Below are 13002 nucleotides of genomic sequence, written 5' to 3'. Positions count from 1 at the left end.
AAACCACAAAAGACAAAATTTTCACAGCTGATGTGTATCATTGATCAGTCAGAGATGATTGCATTTGGCTTTGATGTAGTCGAAAAAACATGGAGGAAAAATATTATATTAACTGTGGTTTTCCTGTAGTTTATGAAACTAATATACATATTCACACAAAGACACACACACACACACACACACACAAAAAAAAAACATATTTCAATTATACACACCTTTCAAAAGGTGATCAAAACTGCAGGAAGACAGTACAGTGATATTGTGAAATATTATTAGAAAACAGTTATTTAAATTGTATTGTAATTTATTCTTGTGATGAATTTTCAGCATCATTTCTCTAGTCTTCCAGTCATCATTCTAATATGTTGAAATTCTGCTCAAATCATTTTTCTTTATATATTTATATATAAAAAGTTATATTTTTGTGGAAATCATTATAATATTTTATCAGGATTCTTTGACGCACAGAAAGCTCAAATGAACAGCATTTATTTAAAATAGAAATCTTTTGCAGCAATTTAATGCATAATTGCTGAATAAAAAATTGCTGAATAAAAGGCTTAATAAATAAAACATTAATTTCTTTAAAAAATATATATAATTTAATTCGCTGGATTAAATGTGCAACCATGTAGCATACTGTTCTTTGAAATGTTTATCATTACGTAATGCATAGTTAACCATTTAAAATCCATTTCAAAATAAATAAATAAACAAATGAAAGGAAGTATGTAGTATATACTGTGTGCAGTATTCATTAGTGAGCACTATTCTGTTTCAAACACAGCCACATACCCTCACAGCTTCATTTCCAGCACTGATAATGGCAATCCTGCATGATTGCTTCCTTTATTCATTATTTCAGATTTTATTTCGTATGCGGCGGAGCGTTTTGGTGTTGTAGGTAGGTGATGCCGACCAGTGCCGACGCAAACGCACTTCCAGTCACCAGATAATCCTTCTGATAACCCCACTAATTGCCTTGCTGTGCTCCTGCATCATTCATCAATCACTGTCTAACTGCATTTGACACTTCAGGTTGAGGCCTTTGCTTTTTCTGTAATCAAGCATAACATATTTGCTTTGCTCTGATGAAATTCAATGACTAAATGTGTAGTGTGACAGGATTTTTGGGATGCTTTTACACCACAGAAATTAAAAATGCAGTGTTTTCATGCTTCCTTAAGATGTTTGTTGCTGTAATGAAGTGTATCCTGTATTTGTCTGTCTTGTCCTGTCTGCACATGCCCTTTTTAACTTGGTAATACTACACATGCAGAATGAGTGCGGAAACATCTTGTGTGCACTTGTTGTAATCTGGTTTTTATCACTATTGTTATAGGAAAATGTGAGGAAATGTGGCTGTTCTGTTTTCAGTTCAGATTACAGTGAATACAAAAGATCTTAAAGGGATTGTTCGGCCCAAAAAACTTTAAATAATTTACTCTCCTTCATGTTTTTTTTTTTTTTCAAAACTGAATTACTTACTTTCTTGTGTGGAAAAAAAAATAAAATGTAAGTAGCATTTTTTCAATTCATTAAGGGTTCACAGTGACAAAAGCTCCAAAATTGACGCTGTACGTAGACAAACACTGCCATTCAAAAATCTAAGGATTCAAAAGAAGTCTCATGCTCACCAAGGTTGCTTTTATTTGATCGTAGATACAGTAAAAACTGTAATATCGCAAAATATTATTACAATTTAAAATAACTGTTTTAGATCATCTTTGTGTGAGGATTAGACTTAAAATCTTCCCTTTCGCTGAAGCTGAATCATGAAATAAGTGAATTGAATTCATTTAGTCCAGTTTGAAAACGAACCTGCTTAAAAGAATGGTTTGTTCACTGACCTACTTGTCACTGTGTGAAGATTCTTCAAACATTCCGCTTTGTGTTCCACGGAATAAATAACAGCATGCATGTCTAAAGAAACTTTAGACATGAGTGAGTAAAAATTGACAGAATTTTCAATTGTACGTGAACAGCTACTTGTCATTAGAGGATGAATCTTGTCATCAAGATTTTGGTTATTATTGCTAAAGAAGGCAATTTATAATTGCATGACCTATTTCCAATAATAAAAAAATGCGTTCACTTTATGCACAAGGTATTTCCGTCACTCTGGTTTCTTTTTCTGTTATTGTTTGAGGTCTGGAATGCAGTGAAGTCTGCTTTCCAGAAAGCATTTGTAAGTTGCCAGCCATCAAACCCCAGACACTGTCTTTTCATTTGGAAGCCTTTCACTATCACAGATGTCTCAGATATCACAGATGTCACAGATGTCACTGATGTTAAGCACCATTTGCAGATATGCATCTTTAAAAGTATTGCGTCTTTAGGATGCATGAAATAAAGGTGTTGCTTCTTACTTTTTAATAAAAGGCCACACAGATTTCAAAAACATTCATAATATTGTAAATGGAAAAAAAGAAAAAAAAAGAAAAGAAATAATACTAGTGTGGAACATTGCTGACCCTGAAATCATGTGTTTCAGATCAGAATTTGGAGTACAGCCTGACTGAGGATTATTGCAAAAATCATTTCCTGGTGGGTCTGCTGCTGCGAGAGGTTGCTGATGGACTCCAGGGCTGCCCAGAGATCAGACAACTGGCTGTGGCTGCACTCAAGAACCTCATGATCAAACATGCCATGGACGAGCGATACAATGCTTTTAAGGTAAGTTACATAAGGACAGGACAATTCCTGTTTCTGCTGCTGCTGAATAGACAGGTGTCATCAACCTTTGTTCCCAGAAAACAACTTGCTGTTTTGCATGTGCAACTTTACATAACTGTTATGTTAATAATGTTAATGTTAGTCTCCATGAGTCTTTTGTCTGTTTGCACTGTTGGTTTAATTAGTAAAGTTTACTAATAGTATTCAGGGCTTAAAGTTCTCCTGCACTGTGCCGGATTTCCGGCGTGCAGCGTTTGGCTGCGGAGAAAAATAATCCTACATTTAAAAAAAAATCTTGTTGATTGATATCACTTTCGAGTCCATGAGTTCGTCTACCAATGGTATGAGAGGAGCAACTTTCACTCTCAACCAAACTAACATTGCTAGCCAATCAGAATGCTTTGCTCTTAGAAACACGAGACGCGTATAATAGTATCCAATTACAGAGTCGCTGCCCTGATGAATGGAGAAGCGCAACAAAAAGCTGCGAGGCACAATGGTCAAAGATGTCCGTCTAGCACATATTTACATAGAAGAGCTAATTATAAAGCAGCGGAGCTTTATAAACAGCTCAAAATAATCATGTCATCTCCATAAGTATGATATGATCTCCAGAACAAATTTACCGGGATTTTGGAAAAGGTCCTGTTCACACATGATCTACAAACCCGATTCCAAAAAAGTTGGGACATAATGCAATGATGTGGAAGTTTCAAATTTCAATATTTTATTCAGAATACAACATAGATGACATATGAAATGTTTAAACTGAGAAAATGTATCATTTTAAGTGAAAAATAAGTTGATTTTAAATTTCATGACATCAACACATCTCAAAAAAGTTGGGACAAGGCCATGTTTACCACTGTGTGGCATCCCCTCTTCTTCTCTCTTTTTATAACAGTCTGCAAACGTCTGGGGACAGAGGAGACAAGTTGCTCAAGTTTAGGAATAGGAATGTTGTCCCATTCTTGTCTAATACAGGCTTAGTTGCTCAATTGCTTGGGTCTTTTTTGTCGCATCTTCCTCTTTATGATGCGCCAAATGTTTTCTATTGGTGAAAGATCTGGACTGCAGGCTGGCCATTTCAGAACCTGGATCCTTCTTCTATGCAGCCATGATGTTGTAATTGATGCAGTATGTGGTCTGGCGTCTGGCATTGTCATGTTGGAAAATGCAAGGTCTTCCCTGAAAGAGACGACGTCTGGATGGGAGCATATATTGTTCTAGAACTTGGATATACCTTTCAGCATTGATGGTGCCTTTCCAGATGTGTAAGCTGCCCATGCCACACGCACTCATGCAACCCCATACCATCAGAGATGCAGGCTTCTAAACTGAGCACTGATAACAACTTGGGTTCTCCTTGTCCTCTTTAGTCCGGATGATATGGCGCCAGTTTTCCAAAAAGAACTTCAAATTTTGATTTGTCTGACCACAGAACAGTTTTTCACTTTGCCACAGTCCATTTTAAATGAGCCTTGGCCCAGAGACACACCTGCACTTCTGGATCATGTTTAGATATGGCTTCTTTTTTGACCTATAGAGTTTTAGCCGGCAATGGCGAATGGCACGGTGGATTGTGCTCACCGACAATGTTTTCTGGAAGTATTCCTGAGCCCATGTTGTGATTTCCATTACAGTAGCATTCCTGTATGTGATGCAGTGCCGTCTAAGGGCCCGAAGATCACGGGCATCCAACTTCAAACTCTTTGCAATTTTTCTCTGAGAAACTCCTTTCTGATATTGCTCCATTATTTTTCACCGCAGCATTGGGGGAATTGGTGATCCTCTGCCCATCTTGACTTCTGAGAGACACTGCCACTCTGAGAGGCTCTTTTTATACCCAATCATCTTGCCAATTGACCCAATATATTGCAAATTGGTCCTCCAGCTGTTCCTTATATGTACATTTAACTTTTCCGGCCTCTTATTGCTACCTGTCCCAACTTTTTTGGAATGTGTAGCTCTCATGAAATCCAAAATGAGCCAATATTTGGCATGACATTTCAAAATGTCTCACTTTCAACACTTGATATGTTATCTATATTCTATTGTGAACAAAATATGTTTATGAGATTTGTAAATTATTCCATTCCTTTTTTTACTCACAATTTGTACAGTGTCCCAAATTTTTTGGAATCGGGTTTGTATTAATGGTAACTTACCAGTTAAGACTGTATGTGTGAAAGGGGCTAAACTCTTCCTCTGTATATGCTGTGAATTTGAATTGCTTAATGTTCATCTGGAAAAACAGTGTGCATTTTCTCACTAGATTTGTAACATAAATCATTTATAAACCTTTGCCAACACAGGAGAATTCATCGACCTATGTCTAAATATGCCATGTATTGTACATTGCGATTTCAAAATAAAAGTTTCTGCATGTGGCCAAATATTAAAATATAATGGATTTAAACATCGTTTAATCACTTTGTAAAGTAAAACGTCACCAGGCCATTGGCACCCTCTGCAGGTATTTGTTTTAATACATAATGTACTTAAGTTGGTTATGTTCATATTATGTATAGGCATATTACATTATGTAGTTTAACAGTGTTGTTCAATACAATCATGTAATTTCTTGGTTTTGATATTTTATTTGAGCCAGTTATTATTGCCTCATCGTTAGTTTATATATAAATAGTCATACTTAAGTCTGGTTTTCACTTAGGTCTATTTGTGTTACTAAAAACTATCAGATTACTCAATTGTCAAAACAATCAGTAGATTACTTGATTGCCAAAAGAATCATTAGTTACAGCCCTAGCTTAGTTAAAATATTTGCATTGTTTTACTTTTTGTAATTAAAAGACAACTATTTTGTCGTTGAAAATTTCTTAAAAATAATATTAAAATATTGTCTCGTTCTAGTGAACCAAGTATCTGTATTTTGTCTCATCTTGTGAACTATGGGTGCATCTCAATAAATTAGAATGTCGTGGAAAAGTTTATTTCAGTAATTCAACTCAAATTGTGAATATTGTGTATTAAAAAAATGCAATGCACACAGACTGAAGTAGTTTAAGTCTTTGGTTCTTTTAATTGTGATGATTTTGGCTCACATTTAACAAAAACCCACCAATCTCAACAAATTAGAATACTTCATAAGACCAATCATTTTTAGTGAATTGTTGGCCTTTTGGAAAGTATGTTCATTTACTGTACATGTACTCAATACTTGGTAGGGGCTCCTTTTGCTTTATTTACTGCCTCAATTCGGCGTGGCATGGAGGTGATCAGTTTGTGGCACTGCTGAGGTGGTATGGAAGCCCAGGTTTCTTTGACAGTTGCCTTCAGCTCATCTGCAATTTTTGGTCTCTTGTTTCTCATTTTCCTCTTGATTCTCGATGGGGTTCAGGTCTGGTGAATTTGCTGACCAGTCAAGCACACCAACACCATGGTCATTTAACCAACTCTTGGTGCTTTTGGGCAGTGTGGGCAGGTGCCAAATCCTGCTGGAAAATGAAATCAGCATCTTCAAAAAGCTGGTCAGCAGAAGGAAGCATGAAGTGCTCCAAAATTTCTGGTAAACGGGTGCAGTGACTTTGGTTTTCAAAAAACACAATGGACCAACACCAGCAGATAACATTGCACACCAAATCATCACAGACTGTGGAAACTTAACACTGGACTTTAAGCAACTTGGGCTATGAGCTTCTCCGCCCTTCCTCCAGACTCTAGGACCTTGGTTTCCAAATGAAATACAAAACTTGCTCTCATCTGAAAAGAGGACTTTGGACCTCTGGACAATAGTCCAGTTCTTCTCCTTTGGCCAAGTAAGATGCCTCTGACGTTTTCTGTGGTTCAGGGGTGGCTTAACAAGAGGAATACGACAACTGTAGCCAAATTCCTTTACACATCTGTGTGTGGTGGCTCTTGACGCCTTGACCCCAGCCTCAGTCCATTCCTTGTGAAATTCACTCAAATTCTTGAATCGATTTTGCTTGACAATCCTCATAAGGCTGCGGTTCTCTCGGTTGGTCGTGCATCTTTTTCTTCCACACTTTTTCCTTCCACTCAACTTTCTATTAATATGCTTGGATACAGCACTCTGTGAACAGTCAGCTTCTTTGGCAATGAATGTTTGTGGCTTACCCTCCTTGTGAAGGGTGTCAATGATTGTCTTCTGGACAACTGTCAGGTCAGCAGTCGTCCCCATGATTGTGTAGCCTAGTGAGAACCAAACTGAGAGACCATTTTGAAGGCTCAGGAAACCTTTGCAGGTGTTTTGAGTTGATTAGCTGATTGGCATGTCACCATATTCTAATTTGTTGAATTGGTGGATTTTTGTTAAATGTGAGCCAAAATCATCACAATTAAAAGAACCAAAGATTTAAACTACTTCAGTCTGTGTGCATTGCATTTATTTGATACACAAGTTTCACAATTTGAGTTGAATTACTGAAATGAACTTTTCCACGGCATTCTAATTTATTGAGATGCACCTTTAAGTGTATTGTCTCACCCCTAGTGTCGATAAACGGTGATATAGCTCCTAATTTTCCAAGTGTATGATATAGCTTTCATTCTTCAGGTCAACCATATATTCATGAAAAAGAAAATCAGTTTGAATAAAACAATAACTTTGCCATAGTATCCTTTCAAATGTTAAAGTTGCCATAGTCATTGCATGCTTTGCATTTGCTGCCCCGCCCTGGAAAAAAGTTCAGGCATGGGTTTTTTTTTTTTTTTTGCTTTAACCTCTGAGTATTGTTATACATGTGGTTAGGAATTAAAAACAAACCCTTAAAAGGATACTCCACCCAAAAATGAAAAATCCCTCATCATTCCAGATGTGTAAGACTTTCTTTCTTCTGTGGAACACAGAGAATTTTAGTGGGGAAAAAACTATTAATCCATGTAATTCAAGTGAATGGGACCCTCAAAGAAGATGTTTCAACAACCATGCAAAACAAACAATAATCCATTCAACTCCAGTTAATAAAACTGAAGCGAAACAATAGGTATGTATAAAAATACTAATAACTTAAAGTTTTTGAAATATTTCTTCATTCAGAACATGTACTCATTGTGTAAAACTTACGAGAAGTGGTGGCGAAACACAGATAACCGTCACGATTTTCACGTGGGACTTTATGTCGAGTGTGAACCTGTATAAAAGTTGGCCGGAAGCAATGATTTAGAAAAGAAGAAAAGAAAACACTCAGTTTGTTCCACAGAAGACATGTACATCTGGGTGAATACATGATGAGAGATTTTTCATTGTTAGGTGTAGTGTACCTTTAACCTACACATATAATGACAGACAAATGACTTCTCAAATCATGCAACTTTTTGAGGAGAGGTGTGCTATTACTTTTCTAAACCAACAAATTTGCTGATTTTGTCTGGCAGCAAAAAAAAAAAAAAAAATCTGATAGACTTGAATTAAAAAGGGAACTGGAGTTAAAAGGGAACTAGTCTAAAGACTAGAATATCATAGACACTTATGGATGAACTTGGACTTGTAAGCAGTCACCTAGACCACCATAGCAACTGCATAGAAATAGTCTAACATCCTCTCATATTTCCCATATATCCTCTCATGTCATGACATCACCCTAGCATCATGGTACCTCACATAGGCTTCTGAAAATGTAAAATCTTGTTTATTTGGATGTTTTGTGTATTAAAATCCCATGTCAAGAAAGTTAAATACCAGATTCAATTTAGATATTTACCAATGAAAATGTATTAATACATTAATTAATACAAAGCAGCACAAATAAGTGTAATCAAACTTTTCTGTACAGCATACACAGGGATGCAGGAGTTTATTTGAGATGACCCAAATGCATAAGCAGGTCGGTGTTATTGAAATTTGTGGTATTTGCATTTTATCTTTTATCACGGAGGGTGGCCGACAACAATGCAAAGAAATCCTCCAGCTATGTCCGTACCGTTGTCACCATTGTAAATAACTGCTGCACAATGTGTTTGCATTCATCTCACACAGACGTCTGTCTGTTATGCAAATGCCAGATTCATTGAGTCCAGATCGAAGTTCCAGATCGTTGGCACAGACATGGCTTTCGAGCTCCTGCTACAATCGCATTTCTTGAGAAGCCTCTATGATCTGTTTGTGATCTGTACACTTTTTTTTTTTTTTTACATGACTCTATAGGACCATAACCTATAGGATAACCATGGGATAGACAACAAACAACATAAGAAAATAATATTTTTTTTTTATCAGATTATCCACTAAAAAACATTAATAATTTTATCACCATCATAAAAATGACAAGAATGACATTCATTTTCTAAAAACATATGGGACGGGTCATTCCAGGAATATTTGCAAAAATCTTAGAAGTTTAGTTTTTAGCCTAATAGTTTTATTTAAGTGGTTATTATAGTTATTTTTAGTTATAGACCATTTTCTCATGTCGTTCCAAATTTTAGTATTATTTATATACTATTATTTTGAATTAGCTTTTATTTTTATTTTTATATTGTTATTTGCTTTTGACATTTTCATCATCATTATTATTATTATTGATTTCTTTCAGTTTTCATTTTAGTGTATTTATTACTTCAACTTAAATGTAATTAAAAATTCAATTTTTGTTTAAGCTTTGTAAGGTTTTTTTTTTTTTATCTAATATTTCGTTTTATTCCAGCCTTTTTTGAGTAAACAAAAATTAACTATTTGTAATAGTTTTTATAATTGACAGAAACAACACTGATAGAGGCTTTGGTTATTTTGACTTGGACCGGACCAGCCAAAACCACACAAATATTTTTGAATTATTGTGTATTATAGCAGAAAACTTTTTTTGTTTATTTCTGCATTATTAAAATCATTGAAGCATAAATTAAATATACACAGTAAAACAAACACTAATATAAAGCAACATTTTTTTTAAGCTGCAGTCTTTGACTAGTGACCATTTCTTCTGCTACAGTGTTTCATAATCATTTGTTTCGTTTCATCTGATGACAGAACCAGCAGGCCCGCATCTGTCTGCTGTACCTACCACTTATCGAGCTACTCTACCAGAACCTGAGCCACATGAACAGTCCTGGTCAATTCTGTAGAAATGAGCTCGGCTTCATGGTAAACATCCATTTCTCTCTTATCTGGGATCTACAATGACATTGTCTTCATCTGTTTTGGAAAATTAAAGTTTTATGAAATGCATATTGCTTAATCAATTGAAACTCCATTGAAACTTCTTAAATGTCAGTCCAAAAAGATAAGACAAATCAGAGGCATTTAGAAGATATTAACAGGAATTAGTTGAGATTTCATTGTTATCTTAACAGAAATAGACTGTAGAGTTGAAAACAACTCTCGTTCGACTCTCAAATGCCCATCTGATTTATTTGAAATGGATATTTTGCATAATGTTATTTTCAGTTGTCATAAAAAAGAAGAAAAAAAAAACATGCTTTCTTAGAGATTACAGATGGACCAGTTATTTTCTTTGGTTTAGCAGTTTTCTTTTGACAGCAGTATGTTTATTTTGGGTGTGTGCAAGTTGTTTCAGTATTTACTTGATACAGTTTACTTTTGCACTGTTGTAACTCAAGACATGCAAGTTCTACATTTAAATGCATGGACTAGTGTAAATGTTAACCTTGCAAGTTCTTGATCGTCAGTTGGATAAGCACTGTTCCTGTTTTCCCATGCTCCTTTAGTACCGGGATGATTTGCCAGTGGACAGCCACAGAAGCAGCACAATCATTGATAAGGAACCTAGTGAGTATCAGAGTTTTTTGCCAACAGACATTAAAGGTAACAGACACACAGTATGTGTACATTTGTCTGTGTTTGTGTTGCGTTTTTCACAGCTGGTGTCATCACCCAGAACGGACATATTAGGAAAGGGGAGTCCAGAAGCTCTATGTATGGAGATCCTGGCACTTCAGACGTCAATGAGGTGAAACCGAGACAGCCATGATTTCACTACTGGTGGCCAGTGTTGGGGAACGTTTCTTTTAAAAAGTAACATGTCACAATATTGTGTTACTCAATATAAAAAAAAAAACCTAATTATATTACATGGTTACTTTTTGTAGTAATTAACACAGTAGAATACTTTTTCCTCACTCCTTATATATACTCTACCATTCAAAAAATTATATATTTGTTCACTGAGAATGCATTAAAGTGACAGTAAAGGCATGTATAATGTTACAAAAAATTCTATTTCAAATATAAGTTGATGTTTTGAACTCTATTCATCAAAGAATTTTCATGAAAATAGGGATGATAATAAGAAATTGTTCTTGAGCACCAAATCACCATATTAGACTGATTTCTGAAGGATCATGTGACACTGAAGGCTGGAATAATGATGCTGAAAATTCATCTTTGCATCACAGGATTAAAGTAGATTTTAAAATATATAAATATAGAAAACTGTTTATTTTTTTAATTGTCATAAATTTCACAAAATTACTGTTTTCTGTATTTTTTATCAAATAATTGCAGCCTTGGTGAGCATTAAAACATCTTGCCGACCCCAAACTGTTGATCGGTAGTTCATAATGTATAAAATTATGTAATTTGCTTACTAGAATTTATACAATATATTATATTTTGTTGTTTTTCTCGTGTACCATCAACAGAAAATAATACACATGTAAGCGTTGAGACAACATTCTTTTATATTTCGGAAATTTTTAAACATAAATCACACATTCTCTAACTCCTAACTCTCTAACAAGTAATGCATAACGCATTAAATGTAAATGTTTTTTGTTACATGTTTCCCCAACACTGCAGGTTACCTTATTTAGCATCACACAAATCATGCATCATTATTAATTATTTTTCCCTCCACTTCTGCTCAGTTAAACAGGCGCAGTTCCACTATGAGCAATGTTCCCACCACTGGCCGTTTGGGCCAGTATGAGATCAGAGGGCTGCTTATGTGTTTCCTGCATATTGTAAAAACTTTGTCAGATGGTAAGCACACTTTAGTCTTTTGTTATCATCATAAAACACCATTAGAATTATAGTTGCGATTGTAGCCTTACTTTCAGATTAGTTTTAATCGTATAGCCATAGGCTCTCTTCTCCAACATTACTATCGTTCGTACTTTTGGTTAGAAGGTTTGGCAACCACCAAGAATTTTCTTAGCAATCAGCCAAGCAACCAACTAATGCCCTAGAAACCACCCAGAATGACTTAGCAACCAGCCAGGCACCCCAACAGCACCAAAACAATGCCCTAGTATCCTCTCAGACACCACAGACGAGAACCACACAATCAAACCCCTCACACCATTGTGACATAGAACCTCTATTCACATTTTCGCATAGTGCTTTATACAATCCAGATTGTTTCAAATTCACATATAAAGCATAATTTGACTAATACTTCGCTATGATAAAGTTTACCAGTTCTGCTTGAATAAAAAAAAAAAGAAAATCTGTTTACTGAACATGCGGAACAGGGCAGATTGTGAGCTGGGGGTGGCAGCTGTTGCTAAACTTCAAATGACAGGTGTTTAAATTCTGTGGAAATCTGTTGAATGTTCGTTGGAGTTCTGTGGGTGCACTGTTCCTGCACTCTCAACTTTTATGAGAGGCATCGGCCCCGCTCTTGGTTTTTCCAGCACCACACAGTTTGGATGAGTCCCACGCCAGCTTGCCGGCTCATTTGCAGAGTGATGCTTGATCTTGATTGGATGAGTCAGATGTGTGAGACATCTAAAATATGAATCAGGATTGAGCAACTCTGATTTGAATGCTCAAAGAATACCTGGAATTATGATTTACATTCCGAAATCCCACTGAATTTCCTTTCCTTTGCTCCAAAATGTCACTCACGACATCACAAGACTACAAACTTTATAATTGCTCTCTTTTCAGGTTCTCATTAGAGACATTTGTACAGTAAAAGAATAATAAAACTTCTAAAACTAAAAACACCTTCTGAAAGCCATCCTAGTAATCTATGAAATCGTTTCTTTATTGGTTATCGGTCAAAGAGCGTGGGAATCAGTTGTCTGGGTTTCCTGAAATACTTGAGAATGTCACTGTGAACAGGAAGAGTTGAGCTATATTGCATTAATGCTTTTGTTTCTGTTACTCAATGTCTTCTTGTAGACACTCTGATGGGCTACTGGTTGAAAGTCAATCCACAAGACATCATGAACTTCCTCAGTCTGCTTGAGTGAGTGACGTACAACCATTAGGTGTTATATTTGTTTGACCAGTGCTGATCTAATTATTCATGTGTATCCACACAATGGGACACTAAAACATTAAGATTTTTTTTTTTTTTTTTGAAACAAGTCTCTCATGCACACCAAGGCTGCATTTATTTGATCAAAAATACAGTAAAGACAGTAATAGTGTGCAATATT

At 35.7% G+C, this 13002-nt stretch overlaps 1 protein-coding gene across 3 annotated transcripts in view; it reads left to right on the top strand.

Moving 5' to 3' along the window:
- LOC109070278 (dedicator of cytokinesis protein 11-like) overlaps positions 1 to 13002 on the top strand; it is a 67298-nt gene that overhangs the window by 31141 nt on the left and 23155 nt on the right. For 2 of the 3 annotated variants that reach the window (XM_042759637.1, XM_042759639.1), the window contains exons 31-37: positions 866 to 904; positions 2495 to 2676; positions 9626 to 9739; positions 10324 to 10384; positions 10477 to 10565; positions 11482 to 11596; positions 12743 to 12809. In XM_042759637.1, coding sequence (XP_042615571.1) covers positions 866 to 904; positions 2495 to 2676; positions 9626 to 9739; positions 10324 to 10384; positions 10477 to 10565; positions 11482 to 11596; positions 12743 to 12809 — 667 coding nt within the window. The remainder of the gene's footprint in view (positions 1 to 865; positions 905 to 2494; positions 2677 to 9625; positions 9740 to 10323; positions 10385 to 10476; positions 10566 to 11481; positions 11597 to 12742; positions 12810 to 13002) is intronic. The other variant, XM_042759638.1, reaches the window with a different exon arrangement.

This window comes from Cyprinus carpio, chromosome A7 (genome assembly GCF_018340385.1).
Source record: "Cyprinus carpio isolate SPL01 chromosome A7, ASM1834038v1, whole genome shotgun sequence".
NCBI classification, from domain to species: domain Eukaryota; kingdom Metazoa; phylum Chordata; class Actinopteri; order Cypriniformes; family Cyprinidae; genus Cyprinus; species Cyprinus carpio.
This window is presented reverse-complemented; position numbering and strand designations above follow the sequence as displayed.